This window comes from Mus musculus, chromosome 12, assembly GCF_000001635.26.
Source record: "Mus musculus strain C57BL/6J chromosome 12, GRCm38.p6 C57BL/6J".
NCBI lineage: Eukaryota > Metazoa > Chordata > Mammalia > Rodentia > Muridae > Mus > Mus musculus.
In genome coordinates this window covers 82,349,444-82,374,198 of record NC_000078.6, presented here as the reverse complement: position 1 = coordinate 82,374,198, position 24,755 = coordinate 82,349,444, and the positions used below count along the sequence as shown (strand labels likewise).

General features: G+C 43.8%; 1 protein-coding gene across 22 annotated transcripts in view; it reads right to left on the bottom strand.

Annotated features, from left to right (window-relative positions):
* The window catches only part of Sipa1l1 (signal-induced proliferation-associated 1 like 1), a 282,410-nt gene that overhangs the window by 77,588 nt on the left and 180,067 nt on the right, over positions 1-24,755 (bottom strand). For 21 of the 22 annotated variants that reach the window (XM_011244060.3, XM_011244067.3, XM_011244068.3 and 18 more), the window contains 3 exons: positions 16,836-16,966; positions 11,068-11,256; positions 1,657-1,831 (listed from right to left, as the gene is read on the bottom strand). In XM_011244060.3, the coding sequence (XP_011242362.1) occupies positions 1,657-1,831; positions 11,068-11,256; positions 16,836-16,966 (495 nt within the window). Of the gene's footprint in view, positions 1-1,656; positions 1,832-11,067; positions 11,257-16,835; positions 16,967-18,264; positions 18,413-24,755 lie in introns of those variants that run through there. The other variant, XM_017315029.1, reaches the window with a different exon arrangement.

Sequence of the window (24,755 nt, the reverse complement as noted above, 5' to 3'; positions counted from 1 at the left end):
TGCAGTGGAGTTTATGAATGCTTTTCTGTTTTCATGAGTCAATGCCTTATTTAATTTCCTGTACAGAAAACCAGAGAGATTACTATAGCCTGCAACACATATGTGCTAATCCAAAGACCCTCTCAAAGAAAAACAGGTCACAGCTGTCTAAAGATAGTTTTTTAGATAAAATTGAAATTCTCTCCCCACAAAGGAGCACCAGAATCGACATACTGCCTCCCAAACCAACACCTGAGAGCTTAACTGCCCTCCTGAAGGGGTCTAGAAACCTAGCAGGATTCTGCACTGTAGTTAAACAGATTGACTTATCACTGGGCCTTTAATCAACATACCGATGCAAACCAACAGGCCTGGTTTTGTAGATTCTGGTACCAAAGGAGCAGAAGGGATAGCACTTGGGGAGAGAGAGGACCAGCAAGGGCCGGGAGGAAGACAGGCAGTAGGGAAATACAAAGTACAATGACACACAACACGGAAAAGTTGTCACAACATCTAAATAAGTTTTAAGATAAACAGACTAGAGAGATGACTTATGGATAAAGTCCCAAGTTCGAATCCTCAAAACTCATATTAATATAGCGAGTGTGGTGGCGCAAGCTTGGAGAGTGAGTACTGAGCAGGTGGAGACAGGCTTAACCGTGGAGCTCACTGCCCACCAGCCTGGTTTCTGTGGTGAACTTCTGGTCTCTAAACACTGGAAGGATGACTCCTGAGGAACAACATCCATGGCTCACCTGTGGCATCTACATGCACACATACATGTGTACACACATGTATCACCACGTTAATAGAACTGTAGGCAACAGAAACAACAGATACAGATGGGTGTAGCAAGCTGACCCCATTGGTAGAGTCACTTGCCACAAAGCCATGTAACCTGAGTTTGAACCCACGTAAAGGTAGAAGGAAGAAGCTGGGTGTAGTGACATACACCTTTAATCCTAGCACTGAAGAGACAGAAAGGTCTTTATGAGTTCCAGGTCAGTCTGGTCTACATGGGGAGTTCCAGGTCAGCCAAAGACACATAATGAGATGGCGATTCCAAAACAAAAAAAAAAAAAAAAAAACAAAAAAACAAAAAAAAAACAAAAACAAAACAAAAAAAAACCAAACAAACCAAACCCAAAAAGGGAACAGACTCCACGAAGTTTGTCTTTGACCTCTACAGGAACTTGGGGGCAGAAGTAGTGGACACACATACAGTCACATGCACATATACATCACATACAAACACCCAAACACACATATAAACAAGGATATAAAAAAGAATGTAAAAATAAATTAGAAAGTTATGTAAAGGTTGGCTATGCAGAAGAACACAAGGATTATATAATAAACCAATAAAAGTAAACTGTATAGGTCTTACAATCAGACTAAGTTTCTGGCCTTTTCAGTCCTCCTAACGTTCATCCATGTGAATGAATCTCTGCAGTTCCACCTGGTACACTGAGCACCATTTGTGCCCAAGCCCTGACCCATGCACAGGTCTGATGACAGCGATGCCATTTGGGCCATGGTCTTTGATGTTTCTAGTGCTACAGCCTCCCAGTCTGATTTTCTGCAGCAAGAGGCAGTGCTGTTGGATGATGGTTTAGCAAATGCACATCAGCATGCAGGAGAAATCAAGCAGAGCAGGAAGGGGTAAGTATGTCTTACTTTTGGTGTCAAGCTGCGCACGATACTTCTCGAATCCTTTTAGCCGGACTCGTTCCCCCAGCAGCTGAAGGAACTCCTCAAAGGCTGGGCCTGCAGACTCGTTGTTGTACATCTCCTCCTCCGTGCTCTGGCCTGCTTTGCAGTACATGATGCCTACTTTCTGCTGATAGTTCAGCTGTGGAGGCAGGAGATACAGTGAGGTAAATAGAGATGGGCATGCTTTGCCTCCCAGTGCTAACAAGTCCTGCAGGACACACTCCCAGCTAGCTAGCTCCCTTCTCGGGGAATCCTTTTAATTCTTCTGCCTCAGATCCAAAAACTACAATGGAACAACCACCTCTAATCCCCTCAGCTAAAAGAAAGGACAGAGGAGTAAGCTGGAATTGCTGCACGCCACATCCTACAGCACTGAGCAGGTGGTGGGGTTTCAGGGAATTTCTTTTCCTGATTTACAAAGTAGGAGAGGCTTTAGAACAGCCCGAACAAAACTGCCAACCGTCCTCAATGATCTCCCCTTTACCAATCTAAGGCCTTTAAATAAAAACAGACATCTATTCATCAAAACATTAATACTTTAAAATAAATTGTTTTGAACTAAAAAGCCCATTAATAACCGTGTCATTGAAGAATTTGAGCAGATTTGCACCACCACCATTTGAACAGTGTGCTGACTGTGCTCCAGCATAGAGCTTGGGTAGAGACCAGTGTCACCAGCACACAGCTGGAGACACTTCTTAATGTCTTAATGGCAGGACAGCTTGGGGGCAGATATACCTTTTACACTGCCCTTAAAGTTAGCATTCCCAGATGTAAATGAGATACAACAGTGTTCACATTGCCCTTAAGTGAAGCATTCCCAGATGTCGCTGATACAGCAGTGATCAAGACACACACTCATCACCGAGAAGCTTGCCATCTGACAAACAACTTTGCAAAGGATACTGAGCTCCCAATAAGAAGTAAGTTTGCAACATAAAAATGTAGACCTGGAGAACTAGTATAAACAGTGCTGAGCTCTTAACCCTCTCCCTCAATGGTCCAGCAACCATGGAGCTGAGCATTTCGTCTAGGGAAAAAATGGGGGCTGAGGGGTGGGGGCTGATGCTGTCCCTTGGTGCTGTTTGCTTAGACATCACTGGAATCCAACCTTGTGAGGCATAAACGCTGGTTCCACATTCTGGAGCTCAAACAGCCTTCTACTTCTGCCTCTGGAGCAGCTGTGACTACAGGGGCAGCCACTATGCCTGGTAAGGTGAAGTTTTAGTAACCAGCATCTACTGAATACCTGCTACCTGCCAAATACCACATAATATGGACCATACAGTTATTGCAGGTCAGCTTATTATCGCAGCACAGACTATCCGCTTGACCTTACTCATCTGGCAGATAAATGAATGAATGGAAGAAAAGTAATTTGTGCAGTGGGTAGTCCTGCCTTAGCTGCTTGCTTTTTTTTTTTTTTTTTTAATTAAAAAAAAAAAAAAAACCAGAGTCTCTCTGTGTAGCCCTTACTGGCCTGGGCCATCCTCTATAGACCAGGCTAGTCTTGATCTTGCAAGAGATGAGCCTTCTACCTCCCAAGTGCTGGGATTAAAGGGGTGCACCAGTAAGCCTGCCTCATAATCTTCCTTTATTCTGTGTCTGTCATGTAACATGAATCCAAAGCCACTTATTTGCAATTCTCAAGTTGAAAATAAAAGAAATCAATTTAAGCAAACACACTTGGAAGCAAAATTGATAAAGGGTTGTCATCCTAACTTTTAATTTATTCTTCTTGGTATGAATATTCATATTTTCCCTGCATAAATATTCATGTCTTTGACAGTGGAATGCTATCCCATATCACACTGGGAATATTAACATGTTGTGCATGTATTTTATTATCCTTCTACAATTTGAAAATTACTGACTTCTGAAGACACATTCAGGTTCCTGCCATTTGAGACCTCTAAACCTTTATGCATGTTCTGCCTTTATCAACATTCTAAATGACATACAAGGTTCACAGAAAAGCATCTTCGGAAAGACATCCGTTGCTTGCTTGCTTTCTGTCCCTTTCCCCTCCTTAGGTAACAGAGAGCTCACCATGCCCAGACATGAAGTCAACTGCACAGGACTGGCTCTGCTCACTTGTCCCTACACACATGGGGACAAAGTAAGGCCCAACTTTCAACCTTGCAAAGAGCTAAACAAGCTAATATGTACTGGGAGGAAGACAGCGTGTAAGATAGGAGTATTCTTACTTCACTTTAATGGTAACAAGCATACACTGGTTTGCTTATTTTGTTTGTTTGTTTTTGTTTTGTTTATCACACTTGGGAGGGAAAAAAAGCAAGGAAAATATCAAAGTATAATCACTGACACTTCAGCCCTGCCTCAGCTGGCTGCTAACGCTAGCATAGCAGGAGAACCCTGAAAGGAGAGGTTTCATCCCAGCTTTAGAACCCAGCTAAGAGTCCTATTAGATCTCTGAGAGGAAGGAGGGAATGGTACGCCCTCTGCCCATTACAGAGGCAGTCCTGAACACAGCAGTTTGAATGGCAGCACTTCCTCACCCTACAGGCAGAACTCAGAGATAGTGATCTGGAGACAGGAGGGAGCTCTGAGTTCTGTGCTGTCTGGCTGCACCTCCCAGATCAGCCTGCACAGGCCACAGATACAAGTCGCCCTGCTCAGTGGGAAGCATTTTTTCCCTTTTGGTTTGTAGGTTATTTTAAAGAACCTCTTACAGGCCTAAGGTTTCACTGCAAAATTCAACAGGTTCATTTATCATGTTAAAGAGTCTACTGTGGAATAAGATAAGTAAGGAGAATGAAAGCACCAGACAGGCAGGCTCCAGGAGGACACAATGTGCCCTTCTGTCACTGAGCATGCCATGGTCACTTCCAAAGACAGCCAGCTGGTTTCCAGTTTCGCTGCTTTGAAAGGAACAGTGTTTTATAAGAGGATTAAGAAATCTGCTAGATTGTCACATTTTCTTCACTTTAAAACTGCCAGATGCCACCTGCTCTATTCTCTGAAACTGACAAAATGACTATAAACTTTATTTCTGCTCCAATGAAATTAAGTGTAGGCGGCATTCTCTGAACTCAAGACTCCTCAAATCCTTAGCTAGTGACTATGTTTCCTGCTGGTATTCATAACACAAACGTGTCCAGAGAAGGGACAGGGTACCAGTATCACCTGTGCCAGCATCAGTGTCAATCTGTGAGCACCATGGGATTGCAGGCATATTCTGTGAAATGGATCTGTTTGCTTTGAGAGGCACACATAGCTGTGTGGGCTTTGAATATGAATATATAGTATTTAAATATAAAGTTCAAAACAGTAACAATGAACTGAGTGCCACCCTGGACACAGGCGGGGTCTACGCTGTGTAAATTTTGTTGATAAGTATGTCTGGGCTTTTTAGTAATGGAATACAGTTCTGTGCCTCAGACAAGCTGCTCCTATGGGTCCCTGATCCAAGAGTCTGGTCACTTAGCAAATGTTTATTTTCTGGGTTATTTGTATTTTGAGATAGGCTCCTATGTAGTACTAACCTGGAACTCAATTTATAGATGAGATTGGCCTCAAACTCATAGAAATCCACCTACCTCTGCCTCCTGAGAGCTATGATTAAAGGCATGCAGCACCAGGCCTCACAAATATATATATGTATGTATGTATGTGTGTATGTGTGTATATATATATATATATACACCTTCATAAAGTAGGCATTTCCACACAGAATCAAGAACCAGATACAACCTGAACATTCTTAAATTTTTAAATACAGATGCTCCATCAGTAGTCTACTGAAATATTCCAAAATCCAAAAAGGCCTCTATGATATGAAAGGGCTTTTTTTCTGGGCACTTGGTGAAACAGTACAACCTGACTCAGGAACTCCTGCATTCCTGGGAAGAGGGTCCAGACAGAGCTCAGGACCAGCCCTTTAACATCTCAGTAATATGACTCTCGGGTACATCTTATCAAGTCTTGCATTTCACTCATCTTCCCAGAGAGGGCCATAAAAACACTGGGGTGACCAGCCCCACAAGGTTAACCCAGTTTTTATAAACCTTTAGAATTAAATGTTTCATCTAGATGTTTATGAGGTATGACACGTTAAGAGTTCTTCAGTGTGCCATATTTCTCAAAGCATGGGACATAAGTTCTCCACAGTCTCTAGACTCTTGCTTCCTGTCATCTTGCTGAGGGCCAATGGTAACGTCACCCCAGTGGCACCAGACTCTACCATGGTTCAAGTGTGCAGTGTTTGTTGGGAGAACAAGGTAAGCCAGTTGCCTCATGTACAGAAGACTCTAATGACTGCTCCTCTCCTGCCCCTCCTGCCATCCGAGGACAAGGCTAACCACTGATGGACAGGGAAGTCCTGGCAGCCTACCAGGTCCTCCAAAGATGCTACTGTGGCTTGCGGAGGGGGAGCAGGAGAACACCATTCTTAGCCTCCATGTGGCTTCACAGCAGTGCAGGTAAGCCTTGAAGAGACCTCCTAAATACCTGGTGTCTGCTGCCACCATGTGAGGAACAGGGTCCAGAGATGTCCAGCTCCCAACCTGTCCCCTCCAGCAGAGTCACCTAAGCACAAGGAGGTGCTTCTGTTTAGGGTTTTACTGTTTTATTTATAGAATATTTTAAAAGTTTTGTCCAAGCTTGTCAGGACTCAACAGTGTTTGGCCTCTTCCAAAACCAAACTGGGAGCCAAAAAAAAAAAAAAAAAAAAGCCAGAACCTCATCAGTGTGCCATCCATAGCCAGTCCACCTCCTGCCCACCTCCCGCCCACCTCCCACCCACCTCCCGCCTACCTCCCATCTCCCATCTACCTTCCAACCTTGTTTTTCTGTCTTCATTATATATAATGTCCAAGACATTAAATTGGCTGTAGTGAGTAGAAAGAGTGGGAGGCCTTCTTCTACCTTTTCAGAAGCAAGACTCTCAATCTGTTTTCATAAAATGCTCTCCTGCTGGGTTCCCTGGTTATTCTAGGGGGTGAGAGACAGCTGGTCTACAAGGAGCTTTCTGTCTACAGAAAATGGGATTTTTGGACAGTGTTCATTTTGGTTTGGCCTTCATAAACAGAACTCTCCGACTTCCTCCTAAAGATGAAAATCTTTATTGTCAGTACTGATGTTTTCTCAGTCTATGCAAGACTTAAAATTTTATCCTCATTGGTAATTACAAACAAAAGCTGAATGCAAAAGAAGGAAGGGAGGAAGGAGAGAAAGAACATAGCTATTAGGCTGGGTAGGAAAGTGGTTCATTTGACAAATTTTAAAATTATGTACACTTGCACAGAGTCTATGATAATCTATTTTTATCTTTGGCATAATGTAAATAAAATATTCTAAACACAATGAAAAAATTCATCTGGAGGTATTGAGCTAATAATAAATAAATCTAACCTGACATCGAGATAATTTTCCATTATGTAGGAAAAAGTCTTCTTCAGGCCTAGTTTGTGAAAGACTGAAATCACTCCACTGTTCCTCAAAGAGGAAGCTGAAGTTATTACCTCCCCAGTGGCAGAGCCACACAACAGAGTATCAGGCAGTCACATGACTAGACCTCTGCATGCATGGGAAGGTCTATAAAACACACCAAGTAAACAGGAAGGGTCCAAGGAAACCTGGAAGCAAGGCACAGTAACGCTGTGCTTCAGGGATCCATGGCTCTCTTCTGTGATGGGTGGAACAGAGGGTGCTAGGAAGCGGGAGAACGGAGATTCTCAAGTAAGCACGGCCACATTACCTAGGCTTCGGACTGTCTGAAGGCATCACACTCAAGGGAGAGAAGGCCTAAATTTTCACTTGAGGGCTGAATTTCAAAGATAACCATAATTTAAAACCAAGAAACAGTGAACTGTCTGTCCACCAGACAGCTACTCGACAGACTATGCAGAAAGAGCCCTTAGTGCCTGTGACTTAGTCTTTCAGGGCTTCATCAGTGAAACTGCCTTCCTAACACAGCCTCGGTTCCCAATGCTATCCTGTCATTGCCTCAGTCAGGCAGGCATGGATGGGCGGCACAAAACATGCAGCAGCACTGTCCTGATGGCTGATGGGTGCAATTCCTGAGAATGCTTGCCTAGGTCCAGAAGTCACCTGGTACCTTCTGGGTGGCACTGGGTACTCTCATAATCTAAGGTTTAAATTCTAGGAGTGTCACTGTTCTGCCAAAGTGTCATTCACAGAAAATTGGTTTTAGATACAATGTTTCCCCTATGGGTCATTTTTTCAAAATAGGCTGCTTGAAAAAAGATGACAGTGGCCGGTCATCAAACTCATTTAGCCTCACAATAAAATAATGCCCTATGGCAGTGAACAGAAGTCAGCAGAGTTCCATTCACACGCTATCCAAGGAGCAGTGCTATTCATTATGAACTGGGCACTGCCTCTGCCTGACAGCCATTCTTATCAGGTGCCATGGGTGCCCCACACAATGGCTATGCCTCCTCTTTAACTTCAACTAGAAAAGTAATCGCTTTAAAAACTGAAAAACAACATATCTTCATTTTCATATTCTTAATGAACACCTTTTAAAATGAATATTCATTCAGTCAAAATCACTACCAGGCATATGAGACTTGACATTTCCCAATGAAGCAGAACTATTGATTCGTTCTACAACAAACTAGCAAGTGCTTCTGACATGCGTAAGCCAGCCTTACTCTATTCTATTTGGGTTTACCACATTACTTCATGCTGAGTGCTGAAGCCTCTAAGATCTGGATCATCATTCTAGGAGGAGTAGACTGGGGCACACAGCAACAGGGGTCAGGAATGTGGGCTATGAAGTCTGTGCCTGGAAAACGCATGTAAATCATTCCACACAGCACCTGGCTTAGTCACAGCTCAACCCAAGTTTCCAGCTTGCTCGGTGAGCCTGCTTGCTGCTCTGTGAACACATGGAGCCTTGCCTTTGACTTTGTTCCTACTGATTCTGGTCTGGAACATCTGACCATGTCCTTCTGCCCTTCAAGGGGCACCTCATTCTGATCCTGTCAGCCAATCCTGACTCACGGCCTTTGATCTCTCTGTTTGCAGTTATCTTAAGTTTATTACGTTAAGTCTGACATCTGTTACGGTATACTGCATGGCATTGTCTCTTTCATGGATATGAGCTGTGTTTTACTGGCCTATTTATTTCCCACAGTCTTTATCAATCTACAAGGAGTGTGTGTGGAGTTGCTCCACTTACCCTGACTTGTAGAGTACAATATTTTACTTTTAATAGGACTGCTCCCAAAGGACTTTACAAAGATGAAACAGGACAATGCATTTAAATAACAAGTGACTTTTTATTTCCATCAATAGCACCTAAGATTCCTTGACTCTTTTTCAAGAGCCTAGAGTTGTACTGAGTGTTACACATTTATCAGCTCCTGAAAACAGGTCATGACACAATGTATCATTCCCCATGCAAAAAGTAGATGAGGCCCAGGTGGATTTGACTGACTGCTGGAGACAAGACTGACATAACTGAAAAGTACCTCAAGTGACCAAACAATATCAAAGCTCACAGAATAAATAGTGAAAGTCCTCGCACTTCACAATTCCCTTTAGGTCTACTGGCGGCCATATTGTAATATTTAACCAAATATAACAATTACCATATATTATACTTAATAATTTATGAAGGACGAAATTATTTTAGTAACCAAAAATAGGGAAGTGATAATTAGAGAATAATGGCCAATTCTGTGAATTAAACAAATGTAACTGAGTTAAACTCATCATGGAGTTCCTGCGATGCTCCTGTACTGGAGGGACCATGAACGTAATGCCATCATGAACTGCCATCACTATACTTACTATTACACTTCATCACGGGTCACAACCATCTGCGGCCCCCACACTGCAATCACCAAGAGGACACAAAATGTGCCAGACGCCCCGTAAAAATGCACAACTGGAGCATGAATTTTTAAATTTAATATGTTTAAAACAAGGGAACTGGCAATAAAACCCCGTCTTTCTATGAAGCAATCTAATCTGTAGAGATTGCGAATGTTAAGTATAAGACCAAGTTATCAATGCCTGAGCGGGTTTCTCCCTCCTGGGCAAACACAATAATTGAAATGACTGAACTAATAAAGCCACTGGCCACCCCACACCCTCTTCCTTTATCCATGTTCAGAGTGTGTGCTGGAAGGCAGTCCTGAGCACTCCAGCTCACGCAGTCGCCTTCTGAAGGATGCAGCGTGTCAAAGTTACAGCAGCACGGACAAACAGACACTCCCAAAATTCCTTGTGTATTTACATGGAAGGGACAGTAGCTATGATACACTGTGTAAGGGTGACAGAGGAGGAGGATTCAGAAAGCTCTACCAACTTCTAGTTCACCTTATATGTTCAGTGAATGGAAATAAAGACTTAAAAAGACCATGACACTAATTTTTGGAAGGTGTTCATTTTAGTTTAGTACAATCAGAATTTTGGGTTAATGAAACATAGATAAAATTTTATTCACAAATGACATCATACCTAGTTACATTTTACATGCAGTGTTCAAGCTACTTTTACCCACTGCTAGGGTGCAAATGTCTAAACACTGAGGACGTTCTGAGGAAGGTGACATAGGCAGAATGTCTACGAGGTGTGTGCTCAGTCACTGTGAGCAGAATGCACTAGCGCTGCCGAGTGGCAGTGGTCTCCAGTCACAGTAGCCTCTTCCTTTCTCTACACAGGCATCTACTCACCCAAGCACCTTGATCAAAGGACATTGTGGTCAGGAACACAGAAATGGAGGCAGCAACCTTGAGCATTTTGACAAAGCTTCTGACTCATACCATAGTTTTAATTTTTAAAAGTCCTAGGTAAAATGCATCTCTGCAGTATTAAAAAGTAGGCTTTCTTAAGTCTAAGCTTTTAGAACAGTTAACAGCACATGCTTAGAGTCAGATAACTGTGTTCAAATCCTGGTTCTCTAACTCATAGAGTGAGAAATTGAATGTATTATGTAATTTCTCTATGCCTCAGATCCCTTTTCTATAAATTGGGCATGGGACAGTACCATTCTCTCAAGGTCGGAAGATAACATGAGATAACATATTTTAAAGTCCTCGGACAGCCTCTGATGAACACATTCAGCAGTACTTGCCATTCTCACTCTAAGTATTAGTAATGTAATCCCATCATTATACTTACTGTTATACTTAATACTATGTCTCCCCCCCACATACTCAGAAATCCATTGCATGTGCCAGTGACCACAGAAAGAGCAGAACACAGATAAAGCCCTCTATCAGCTTTGTTATAGAGAAATCAAATCAGAGACGGTCAAATGAACAATCACAACGAATCTCCTTTACAGTAAACGGGACAGTTCTCCCACCTAAGAAGAATCATCACGGTCTATACTGGAAGCCCAGAAGGAAACCCAAGCAGCAGGGACTGCACACCTACCCCTTGCTCGTCCAGTTTCATGAGCTGCTCTGTGACTTTGGGTGTGTTGAAGGCCAAGCGCAGGCACTGCACGTTGAGCTCTGGGATCACGTGTTCCAGCACCTCTTTCAGAGGCAATCCCCTGGCTGTCGAGTGCTTGGCCGTGGAGGGAATGGCATCCTCCAGGACAGACCCCCTCAGCGTCATGAGCTACAAGAGAGACAAGGGCTATGCTGAGGCTTCACAACATGAGATACTGAGTATGTACTAGGCTCCAGAAGCCGAGACAGTAGCTCTGCCCCAGGCTAAGCAATGGCTGGTGGTTGGTCAAGTCAGTGAGGTGGTACATGGGGAGACATAATACAGGATGCTCTATACATGAAAACTGCAGCCAATGCACTTCTAAGAACTCACAACGACATGTTTATTATAGTACTGAGCTATTTACCCAAGTGACAAAGGAAGCCTGCCCTCACAGTGATCAGTGAGCTCAAGGTCTTTGCATCACTCTACAGTGCCAGGCAGCACACTGAGGAACAGGGAGGCATCCCAGGGAAACCCTGAAAGAACACTGAGAATGTGGTTGGTATACTTTTTAAATGATGAAAGGGAGGAGGCGGATGCTTTATATTTCCTTACTGAAAGCATAAGCTGCTCATATCATCTAAGCAATGACTGCAGTCAACAGCACTGGAAATGACTTCTCTTTTCTTAAAACACTCTGGCTATTATCAAATATTAACTCGAGCAATAATGCTCTCTAGTAATAGAGATCTGCTAGAGAAACATAAAGCTGGGCATGAAGCCTAAAGGGGTCTTGATTTTCAAAAAGTCTATGTGGCAAAACTGTTCGTGAATTTAGCTACTATTTGGCAGTCTAAGAAGTGAAACACGGAGGAGATTCCACTAAACATGAAGCTGTAAGGTGTTGGCCACATACAAGTCTGGGGATGTGTGTGGCAGTATCAGGGAGAGATGAGAAACACAAACATGAACCTAGGGAAGACTGTTCATTAAAGAAAACAACAAGACAATGCAAAGGCAGAAATGGAATGACAGTGGCCCAGGCTACTAGGAAAAACCTTAATAGGTGACCTCAGATCATGTGTTAAAGAATGAAGGAACATTTCTACAAAAAGAAACAAGCAAAGGGAACATGAGCAAAGCCACAGATAGAGAAAGTCAGGGTCTGAGTGGGAGTGGGAATGCAGACCTGCTGTGGCTGACCAAGATGGGACAGCACTTTGCGCCCCTGACTCCACTGTGCAGTCTCACCGGGTTTCCAGAAGAAATGGCAGGCACACTTGGAGAAATCAAGTCAAGAATAAGATGGAACTCAAGAATCAGAAGCTGTATTCCTCCGCCCCTCAACCAGCAGAGAGACTATTTCATAGTAGAGTCATGAACACATCAAAGCCCCCTTTCTCATGAGGCTTACATTTTTATGGGAGAGACAGAAAACATAATAAGAACAGTATGTAAAGCTGTGTAAAGTCTTAGCAAAAAGACATGGAATCAGAGATTAGAATTCAATGGGAGAGAGCAGAAAATTCAGATCTATCCCAGCAAAGGGTCCTGTGGCTTATATGAGCATGAGTCAGAGAATTATGGAAGGCTGGGAACTGCTGAGAACGCTGATGCCATAGGAGGAACAAAGCAGCCAGGGGGAAGAAGGCCAAAGTGGCTGGGAAGGATGGAGCCTGGGGAGGTATAGGACGGGGTAGGGCACCCCAGCAGGTACACTGATTCCTAGGCTGGCTCCATTCAGGATGGAGAAGGCTAAAGGATTCTTAAAGAAGAATGAGGAGATCTGGCTTGCATTTAGAGAGATTCTCTGCTGGGTGGAAGGATGCTGGCCTAGGCCTAAGCCTTGGGGATAGCAGGACTTCAATTCCAGACACACAGTATTTGAAGTCAAGATTACAAAGGTTTGGCAAGACTAAATTTGGGGCAGGAATGAGAAGAAAAGAGTCAAGTGTGATATCAGGATTTCTGACCCAAACAGACAGAATTACAGACATAGCCAGTGTACTGGCTAGTTTTGTGTCAACTTGACACAGCTGGAGTTATCACAGAGAAAGGAGCTTCAGTTGAGGAAATGCCTCCATGAGATCCAGCTGTAAGGCATTTTCTCAATTAGTGATCAAGGGGGAAAGGCCCCTTGTGGGTGGGACCATCTCTGGGCTGGTAGTCTTGGTTCTCTAAGAGAGCAGGCTGAGCAAGCAAAGCCAGTAAAGAACACCCCTCCATGACCTCTGCATCAGCTCCTGCTTCCTGACCTGCTTGAGTTCTAGTCCTGACTTCCCTTGGTGATGAACAGCAGTATGGAAGTGTAAGCCAAATAAACCCTTTCCTCCCCAACTTGCTTCTTGGTCATGATGTTTGTGCAGGAATAGAAACCCTGACTAAGACAAATTGGTACCAGAAGAGTAGGGTATTCCTGTGACAACCTGACCATGTTTTGGGGAGGATGTGGAAGGACTTTGGAACTTTGGGCTTGAAGATCCATCCGTTGTTAAGAGTTCTGTCAGATGTTGTGTAGGAGCTTGGAAGATAATGTCGAGAACACTGCAGAAGATGGAGGTCTGGTTTGTGAAATTTCAGAGGGAAAATTAAAGACTCTTTTCAGGGCCATTGCTGTTTTGATTGTGAAGATTCTGTAGTTCTGGTCAGCTGAAGCTGAAGAACCAGCTGTGATTAACAAGATACCAGAACTACCAAAGCAAAACCTTTGCATTACTGGGACTATTGATGCTGGTTATCTGGAGCTAAGAAATTAGTGGTGATTAAGAAGACACCAGCATTATTGAGGTGACAACTTCTGGGAAGTGTTTTCTGAAAGCACAAAGAGGCTATGTTCCAGAGATAGCCAAGGTTGTACTCCTGCTGCAGCGGGACTTGGTAATATGTAAGGGTCACCCAGATGGTACTGGTTTTAAAGGCATGAAGGGGTCACGAAGAGCAGCTGAGGCTCGACACTGTGAGAGGCCATGGAAGGCCATTGGTGAAGGTGCAGCCACAGTTGCAATTGAAGGCCCAGGACTGAAGGGGTCATGCAGTGTTTTGGAGATGTCAGTACAATGAGATGACCACCAAGAGCAGCAGCAGCAGTGGAGTACAGGCATCTGGAGCCTAGAGGATGACGTGTGTGCTACAAAGGGCATGGCTGGAGAAGTGACCCAAGCCCTTGGAGGAGCCCAGAAGATCGTGAGTTGGATCCCAGACATTGGACGGTTGGAGATTGATTTTTGCTTTTGATTGTGACTGTGCCCTGATATTTTCCCTCTTGAAGGAAGAAACTATTTTAGTGGAGCCCACAGTTAAGAGACTTTTAATTGTAAAAAGACTTTGGATTTTAAAAGAGATGAATATTTTAAAGAGATTGGCATTTTAAGAATATGTAAAGACTGTGGGATGTTTAAAGTTATTTAGACCTTGGGGATGAATAAGAATGTAAGGGTTGAGGCTTACTAGTGATGTGTTTGTGTGTCAAGTTGACAAGGGGTCAATTGTACTGGCTAGTTTTGTGTCAACTTGACACAGCTGGAGTTATCACAGAGAAAGGAGCTTCAGTTGAGGAAATGCCTCCATGAGATCCAGCTGTAAGGCATTTTCTCAATTAGTGATCAAGGGGGAAAGGCCCCTTGTGGGTGGGACCATCTCTGGGCTGGTAGTCTTGGTTCTATAAGAGAGCAGGCTGAGCAAGCCAGGAGAAGCAAGCCAGTAAGAAACATCCCTCCATGGCTTCTGCATCAGCTCCTGCTTTCTGACCTGCTTGAGTTCCAGTCCTGACTTCCTTTGGTGATGAACAGCAACATGAAAGTGTAAGCCAAATAAACCCTTTCCTCCCCAACTTGCTTCTTGGTCATGATGTTTGTGCAGGAATAGAAACCCTGACTAAGACAGCCAGGGACTGAAGGTTATTAATTTGACCCTAAATAGCAAGTAGAATGGTTCTCCATGGCTTACAATGGAATAGTGCGGCACTTGGGCTTTTCAGCCAAAGACTAAGGGAAAGGCCTGGCTTGATGAGGCCTGGGAGAAGGCTAGGCCTGTGACTGAGGCAGAGACAGTGAGAGGACAAAAAGCAGAAGGGAAAAACCAGAGCCACTTGGATTCAGAGACTGCTATACTGTGCAGGGAAGAAGGGACCCCTGGACAGGGGGAGAGGACTGCCAGGCAAGATGAGGGGCATCAGTGGAGGGTCTGAGGGCAAAGGGGACTACAGAGAGAAGACGACCCATCTCTGTCCCCTTTACACAGGGACAAGACCATGGTAAAGGCCAAACAACTTCACAAAGAAAGGAAAGCTAAAAATGGAGCATCAACTGGAAGTGTGTGTATGTGTGTGTGTGTGTGTGTATGTGTGTGTTGTGAGGATGCCACACACAGGGGTGGGGGCATTCCTAGAGAGTGAATAAAGACAGCAACAGAAAACCAACTGGAAATTAGACAAGGGTGGTTTGAGAAGTCTGATAGATCTGGGAAGAGGGAAAGTGTGCTGCCTCAGCAGCCCGAGAACGCCTGCAGGCTCGCCACTCCTCCCTGCCACTACAAACAGCACATCAGATGTAAGAGTGTTGCCTTCAAAACCTTACTTTTAATTTCCTGAGAGTTCATGCTCAGAAACAATTAGGAAGGGAAGCCAACCCCTGAAACTTGCCCTGCATTCAATGAAGGAAATACAGCCAAACACTCTATTTAAACTAATTTCAAAATCATTATTTTCTTGACCTCAGGGATATCAGACATTGATCTATAGGAACAATCCTAAAATGAATTAGGGGCTGAGGCAATACATTGATGCTATTTTATTTTCCCTTTCTTAAAAACTTGAACTTTTTTATCTTAAAATAAAAGTTCACATATTTAATCCCTAAAGAGCTCTGACAGGTCAGAGAGGGCTCTGTAGCACTTGCTGCCAAGATTTATAATCCAAGTTTGGTCTCCAGAACATACATGGTGAAGAGCAGAGCCAATGCCAGCAAGCTGTCCTCTGAACTCCTGACACACACAAGCTCACAATATGTAAATAAAGTAATAACCAAAGTATCTGAAGACCTCAGAGAGCCAACTCACTCATAAATAGATTGTTTTCTGGCCTTGGAGAGTACGCACAGGAACAGTGAAGGGGAAGAAACTTCTTGGATCAGGAAATGTCTACGCAGTGGTGGGGAAGGCAGAATGAAGAAGCCTGAGGTGTTGTCTCTCACCTGTGAGAGCTCTGGCACCCTGAGGTACTCTTAAGTACTCATCTGTGACTCTGCAGGGTTCCAGTTTCCTCGGACCTGTCCTTCTGTGCACAGGAATCCCCACTCCTTCATTGCACTCTTACTGCGAGCTAGGCCAAATGCCAGCCATAGGCAACACCTTTCCTAGGCATCCCCACTCAAAGAACAGATCCCTCTTCCGAGTATTACCATGCACATACGTACAAAGGTCAAAGGTCATCTCAGGTATCTGCCCTCAGACCCTCAGATGTTATCCACACTTTAAAAAATAATAATAACATGGTTGCCCAGGAGCTTGCCAAGCGGGCTTGGCTGTCTAGCTAGAATGCTCCAGGGATCTGCCTATCTCTGCCTCATTTCAAGCACATGCTACCATGACAGCTTTCAATCCCCAGGTGCTGGGGACTGACCTCAAGTCTTAGCCAGCACTTTATGAACTCAACTATCTCCCCTGCCTTGCTCCTTCTTTGTTCCAAGGACTCTGTGACGACCTCCGTGACTCCAGTCCCTAGTGACTGCTTCTACTCCACCCCTCACATCTGTTCACCTGCCACTTACCTCACTAGTCCTGAATATTATTCGGTAGTTGTATGGAGATCCGTTTTCCTTCATGTCTTCTGGTTTTTCCCTTCGAATGCTCACAGCCACTGGACCGAGGTTCTCATCAGCCCCAAAATAGTTCCAGTGTTCTTAGGTAAAACAAGATAAAACAAAATTAGAAAATTTATCTGACACTGCAAAATATCATATTCTCTTCGGGTTCAAGATCACTTCCCAGAAATTACTGGTAAGAAATATGTATGTTTAAGAAACCCTACCATCCTTCACTGAGTATAAACACTGAGCTACACAGGCTTGCTGGGAGCACAGCCCAGAGAAGGTTCTGCCTGCTGGGTTCTGCCTGCTCTCCAGCGCACCAGCCTATGTGTTCAATGTGCTCTCTCCATATCCCACCGTTTCCACAGGCTACCGTTCATATGTACCCTGTGATAGGGCTTTTTATGTTTTATGTATACATACAATAGTGTTTGAGGAGAGGGACTTCTTCCAGGTTACAGTGATGCCCCTGCACTGGAAAGAAGAGACTGAGCAGCCCTCTGTTTCCAGGCAGAGGAGCTCAGAGGAACAGGCTTCACGGTGGCCTGGGAAGTAGGAGGCTGGACAGAGGGCTCTTGGCCTTATCAACAATTTCCAAGGAATGAGACAAACTGTGGTCACATACCCGAGAGAGTACAGTGTACCCTCTCAACTGTTCAAGGCCCCAAGCTTTAGCATGGCCTTGGGAGGGGTCAAAGCTAAGTTAACTGCTAGTGGAGAGGTGCAGCTCAGGATGGGGTGACTGCCTAGTATACATCAAGTTAGAGTCAATCCTTAGCACTGAAGGGAATTATTTATAGAAAATAATAAAACTGATACTTGAATATATACCTCTAAGGCTTAAAACTGTTGATAGGCACATGAAATGTTCACAGATGGGAAAATCCATACAACACAAAAATATATGACAAGCAGATAACTTACTTTTTAAACTCCCAAAACATTTGCTTTAAGTTGTTCTATGTCATCTACACATGACATGACTATATAAGTTATGACATGGTACAGTATTGGCATATAAAATGTATATTTGAAAACATGTTATTTTGATATAAAATATATAAGTATTTGAAAATCCATGAGAATAATAAGAAGTAATTTAGCATATCTAGTTATACGGTTTTAAAATTTAGGAAATGCTCATGAAAACACTTTACAAATAAATACTAATATACAATTATAAAAGATAGACTCAAAAACATCGCAGGCTCTAAGAATATTATAATCCATGGAAATTCAAACTAAGACAACACAATGGTAATACAGGCAACAAGCATTTCACACATGAACAACTGAAAAACAAGCCAATAACAGCACAGGCTCCAAACACTCACGTACACCCTCAAAGCACAGCACATGTGACGCACGCTCACGGGGTAGTTACTCTTACTTTGCACACAATTCTAACAAGCTTGGTTGTCTGGTCTTCCAGCCCACAGCTTTATTTCAGAGAGGTGACAGATAAGTCCCGGTGTTGACAAAGTCCAGGGTGTAGGGCTGATACAGACTTGCATGCAGACAGCAATGTGATAGAACAACTGACAACAAGGAAAAAAACAGAAAGTGGGGAGACAGAAATAGTATAAAAGAGCCGACAAGAACTTCAAGGAAAACAAGACGGCATCGGAACCTCCTACTCAAGCAACTAGAGACCCTCAGGGCAGTTTCAGTTCCCAGTGCACAGCAGGCCGGGCCTGTGAGAGGGGCATGTGGGCCACACACTCTGGCCTCCTGCTGCATCCAGACACTCTAGCTCATACACACTTCACTTGTCTCAGATGGGTGGGGCAGCTGCTTCAGCAACAGGAGAAATTCATGGAGACACACCACTCCAGATTTGTCATCAGTAACCTTAGCCTTGAGGCTTCCTCCCTTAGCCTTGTTTCCCTGGTCAGCTTTCTGTGTCTGCAGGCTCCCCTCCCCAACCCCCTGCAACCTCAGCAAGCACTAATGCTGTCAACATGAAAACAGGAGAGCAAAGAAGCAGTTCAGAAGCAAACTCAGCACCCGCCACCTTAATGTGCACAGATTTGCCTCAGCCAGCCTCACCTTCCCTTCCCTATAACCCGAAGCCGCATCCCTCCATCCTGGCCTGGGATCACTCTGCACCTCTAGCAACACAGACGCCTCCGTCACCTCCTGTTATCTCTAATGCTTCCTCTGCTTCCATAGTCCATGTCTATCCTCTTCTTCCCACTGGAAACTTCTGTTTAGAGCCCTGTAACTCTCTTCCACTACCCGGCTGCCTCAGAGGGAGAACAAACAGTACTTTTTTATTTTGTTCAAACTCAGGAACATCTAATCCAGATGGTTGGTTTTTTTTTTTTAATAGAAAGAACATCCATACTCCTGAATAATATGAAATCACCTTCTTCTGACCATCCTCTGACCACTCTGGTTGTAATTGCTTGGTTCTATTTCTTATGCTTGGGTAATCCATCCATTCTGAGTTCTCCACTGCACAAAGAACTGCACAGTTCACCCAGTGTCAGGTGAGATCAGGCATGCCCCTTGTGTCCAGCCAGAGTCTCTCAACTGTCTGCTCAGGCTCCCCCTAGCCCCCTGCCCTGTGCTCATTCTACCCATGTCTGCTGTATTTGCTGTCCCCCAAGTTCCCAGGGCAGTGAGATACACCTCCTAAAATGTAAACCAGACCCATCCCCATAAAGCTTAAATGTACTCATGAGTTCTGAGGCCTTGGCTGTCTGTCTGTCCATGGCTCCCTGACAGGTCTTTATGACCTGTTGTCACTAGCTGGGGTCATTCTTTGACCCAGACTTCCCACGTGTGAGGGCCAATTAAATTTCTTTGGTTGTCCAAACTCCCACAAAGCACACTTTGACCATGTCACCATCTTATGTGGTCTCACCTGGAGTGCCCCTGAAGTGTCTTCTAAAAGAGCAGTTGAAAACTGGAGTGCACTGGAGGAGTTCACATAGTAAAGTAAAACTTGGAAAGTATTAAGAATTCCCAACAGATCAGTGAAAACAAGTCTTTCATACATCTCAAATAAAAAGGTGTAGAAAAATTAGAAAACAAAAAGCATAAATTTAAAGTCATTTTAGTGTTAATTGGGAGATAAAAGTATCATTTTTAAAATAAACTAAACTCTATATAAAGTAAGCTATAATAAAACTAAAAAGTAAAAATTGAAAAACATTTCTTTTTTGTATTACTTAAACCTGACATATATTTGTACATATCCCCTCCCCCCCCCCCCCCCCACACACACACTTTTTCCTCAGACTCTATTATCTTCAAACACACCCCTCTCTGGCCTGATAAGGCTAGAGAGATCTCTTCATACAGACATAATTTTATAAAACAAGGAATTCTAGTTGTTACTTCCATAGCATCAGAGCCTGGAGAGGCTGTCTGGCTCCCCAGGTGATGATCACTCTATCTGGATCAGACTCTGCAAGTTCACTGTACTGTACGGTAAGGGCAGGTGAGTGCAGTCCCTCTCTTTGTTTACAGATCTCTGGGGACAGAAGTAAACCTTTCCTGAGCATGACACACGTTCACACAGTATAAAACCCTAATGTGATGTACTGTCCCCTTCACCAGGCCACCATACACTGAATTTTAGTTTTTACATTTTGATCTCAAGACAAATGTGTCAGATTTTACATGGCCAGTCTAGTCATCTGGTCCCACCTGCCTCTGTCCTTCCATCTCAGCCTCCCTGCCTCTGCTCTAGAAAGCATAAGTAAAAATAATTAAAATTTCTTCCCTTCTGTATCAGCCATCTTCCTCCATCTGAGCTAGAATAGGGAGCTTTTCCAGTCAGACTCACAGTGGGCTCTGCCTTTCTTCTGGGCTGGAAAAATGGAAGGGAAAGGGAAGCCAGAGAGGACGTTGAGCCGAGAAGGGAGTTCAGGTAAAGAACATGATGGGAAGAAGAGGGGGAGGATGACTGGAAATGCTGCTGGGAGATGGCTCCGTGGCACAGTGTCAGCACAGTGACTGCAGCAGCCCAGCACGTGGATCCTCAGATTACAGGGATGCAACGCAACAAAGCAAAACTCTCCGCCAAGCACTCACATCAACCATGAGAGTAAGGTAATCTCACGCCTTTTTAGAGATTTCAGGACAGTCACGGCACTCAACTACAGCAGCAACACAAGCATATCCACTAATGATATCAAAGCTCACTCTAACATTTTATAAACAAAAAATAGCTACACACACACACACAAAAAAAAAATAGCTACACAAAATGTGGTGCCAGAGAGATGTGCTATTTACTTAAGTCACTGTAACATTTTATAAATAAAAAATAGCTACACACACACAAAAAAAATAGCTACACAAAATGTGGTGCTAGAGAAATGTGCTATTTACTTAAGTCACATGTTCTGCCTTACTCACTGATAAGAAAATGTTTTCTATATTGACAGGAGGCATATTAGTGCCATCCCATAATGTGATTCCTCCCAATTGTTACAGTGAATATTCTAACATATGTATCTGTTTGTGTATGTATGTGGTGTATGCTCACATTTGTGGAGGTATGCTCATATGTATGTGGTCATATGTGCTCATGTATGTGTATGCATGTGGAGGCTCAAGGTCAATCCTGGATCTCTTCTAAGATTGTTCAACATCTGCCATATTGAGGCAGGGTTTGCTGTACCAAGAGCTGGATGTTTGGCTTGTCTAGCTGGTCACGTGCTCTGCAGATTTGCTGGCTCCACCTCCTCTCTGGACTGGGATCGGAGGTGGCCCGCCATGTCTACTGATGCTTTACATGGTCTCTGGGGAGCCAAACTCAGCAACAGACACAGCAGTTACAGAGTCATGCCCAGAGCCCCTAACATTTTCTTATGGATTATGAAATCTAACAAAACGATACACAGAATACTCAGGAATTCAACTGATTCTGGGACATTCTATATAAAATGGATTTATTTAAGGTCAATAAATTCACAATTTTGAGTATTTGACATTAGTAAAGAGAAAAGAGAATGGTTGAGAGTTCCAGTAACTGTGTCAAATACAGTCACTTCATTTTTTACAAGCTACTAGACATACATGTGCAGTCAAAAAGGCTACACCTGGCACTTTAACTGTAAAGGAGAAAAGGAAGGTTGACTCTCAAGGCCTTCAAGCAGCCATTTCTGGACTGCTCGTGCTGGCTTCTGTGTTTGTTATCTGGGTTAGTATTTCTTATGGACATTGTACTTTAGACTGAATACAATTAGGAACAGTTAAGATACATCTTAATTTTTACCCAATAATTTATAAAATTATAATTTGTGGCTTAAATATTTACATATAATCATCAACTCAAAAGTTTTAAATAGGGAAAATAAACAGTAAAACCACAAGTTATGACAAACCAAATAAAATAGCTACCTTCTGCCTAACACAATTGCAATCAACTTCTGGGGTTTAAAGAAAACAACAACACAATGAAACCCTTGGTAGAGGGCTTCCTCACACTGGGACCAGAAGTGTGGATTGACAGCAAGCATTGCAGGAACCAGCATGGCAACACATGTCAAAGCCACAAACACAGTAACTCTAATCTTAGAGTTCCCCAAACTGACTCCACAGAAAAACAGCTGAAACTCCCCCATTTCCTTAGAAAAGACAGTAAGTGACATGGTGGGGGTAGAGCTGCAAACACCAGCAGTGAGTGGTCCTACTAGGAGACAAGGGCTCAGGCCACTGTACAAGCCCAAATCGCAATCAGCTCACCCTTTCTCACACTCCACACTTGCTATCTCACGAAGCAGAGCGCCTGGTGGGTTCCTAGCCAGGCCACTGTTAGGACAGCTTACCCTATCAACTCTAACTTCTAATATTTCCATTCGCCAGAGAATCTGAGCGAATCTCGGAAGGAGCCTGAGCAAAGCACGGGTTTCCTGAAGCCGTTCACTCCTGTTCTATCTGTCCCTGTGTATTGCATTCTTTCAATGGTATCAGTGTTGGAGAAGACAACGCAAGAAGAACTGACGACTGTAAACAACAGCAACAGAAATGAGGTGGGAAACAGCTGCTTTTAAAATAAAAATTAAGTTGGCAGGATAGGAGGTTTTTTAAAAGCCATCTGTTTAAAGAAACTTCTGGAGAAGCATGCCGCATAGAATTCCTGTCTCATCCCCAAAGAGCTTATTCTAATTGTAAAGGTTGACCTTTCATGGAAACCCAGGACCGGGTACCTCAGTTAAAAGGGCAGGGAACCAATGGGGACATGCGTGCAGGGCTGGCCACATGCCAGGGTTCTGTCCCAAAGACTGCACTGAGGCTGTGATTTCTGTTGTGCAAGAGTGAGCACCACAGCTATAAAGCACTCAGCACTCGGAGGGTCCAAGTCATCTCGACAGGCAACTCTTGAAAATGGGGCAGTAGGCATGGTGGGCTACGCCATAGTCCTGGGGACATGGGGCTGGAGAATCACTAGTTAGTTGGGTTAGATAATGAAACCCTGACTGGAAAGAGAGAGAAAGGAGAGGGAGGAAGAGAGGGAGGGAGGTTGGCTTGAGAGGTGGGGAAAAAAAAGCTGAATCAAGGTTTGCCACTTAAAACATTTTCAAGGAGTGGAGAGAAATCTTACAGGAAGGAGTGATTGCCTAGCAATGTCGAGTCTTTGGGTTCAATCCCTAGAACTGCAAAACTCAATCCATCAATCAATCAAACAACCAAACAACCAAAAGCAAACGGCATTTGCTTAAGCACACCCCAACAGTCGCCTTACCTGCCAACAAAAAACAAATTTTATTATTAAGTTATGTTAACCTTAATAAACTCCATCAAATTATAACAGAAAAAATATAAAACTATCTAATAAAGGGGAAACGAGTTACAGAATTATGAGGTTTTTATTGGCAAATGTCTAATTATTATCTTTCAAAAACTATATTCCAATACACGTTAAAAAGTTGAAAGTAGCTAAGGCAATGCTAGAATTCAGCCTTAGCAAATCCATCCACACGCGTATGTGAGTTCACAATAGTGAAAATCAGACACAGTGAGGGGTTCCTGTTTGTACAGAGATCAATTGGTGGTTGGTTCATTCTCACAAAACCACTATAACCACACAGCTACTTGAGGTCTCATTTCCTGGAGAGAGAAGAAAAGGAACCTCACTCATTACTGGGTATCTGCAGAATAATAGCACAAAGCCACACACACACACACACACACACACACACACACACACACACACACACACACGCGCGCGCGCGCGCGGGGGGGGGGGGGCTCTCAGCCATCATACCCAATGCTACATAGAATACCCAAGTCCCTCATCTCAAAATACACATTGGTATCAAACACTCCCTTATAAGACATTCTACAAGCAATCTAACTTGTGGTCCTGGTTGCTGAGGTGTGTTTTGATTGCTGTGGCAAAATATAACCCTATAGTGTCCCATAGAAACAAGGGCATCATGGTGACTGAATGAGTTCTGTGAGGGCCTGAGCTTGGAAGATGGCAAGGCTTGGAGGACAGGCAAGGCTCCTTCATGGACAGGACAAGATGAAAGGCTAACAGTGCTCAAGGGGACAGGGAAGCAAACACTGCTGTATGCACTGTGGAGGGAGGAGGGAGGAGGGAGGAGGGAGGAGGAAGGAGGAAGGAGGTACTCCCAAGGTACAAGTCAGGCCTTCTCCTGCCTCCCCTGCTCATTGCCCTTTCACCCCACAGTGACAACTTTCCCAGTGCTAGCTCTGTCTGTGTTAGGGGAGGCCACACTGGAGCAAGAGCCCCTCAGAGCTGCTCGGAAGAACTCAGGTCACACTTGCACTTGTGTTGAAAACAGGATCAGACAACCAGAAAAACCACAAAGAACAAAACAGAAGAAAAGTAGAATACGCAACTCCAGAGACACAGATAACTTGAAGAAAGCTCAGGAAAAAAAAAATCTAAAAATA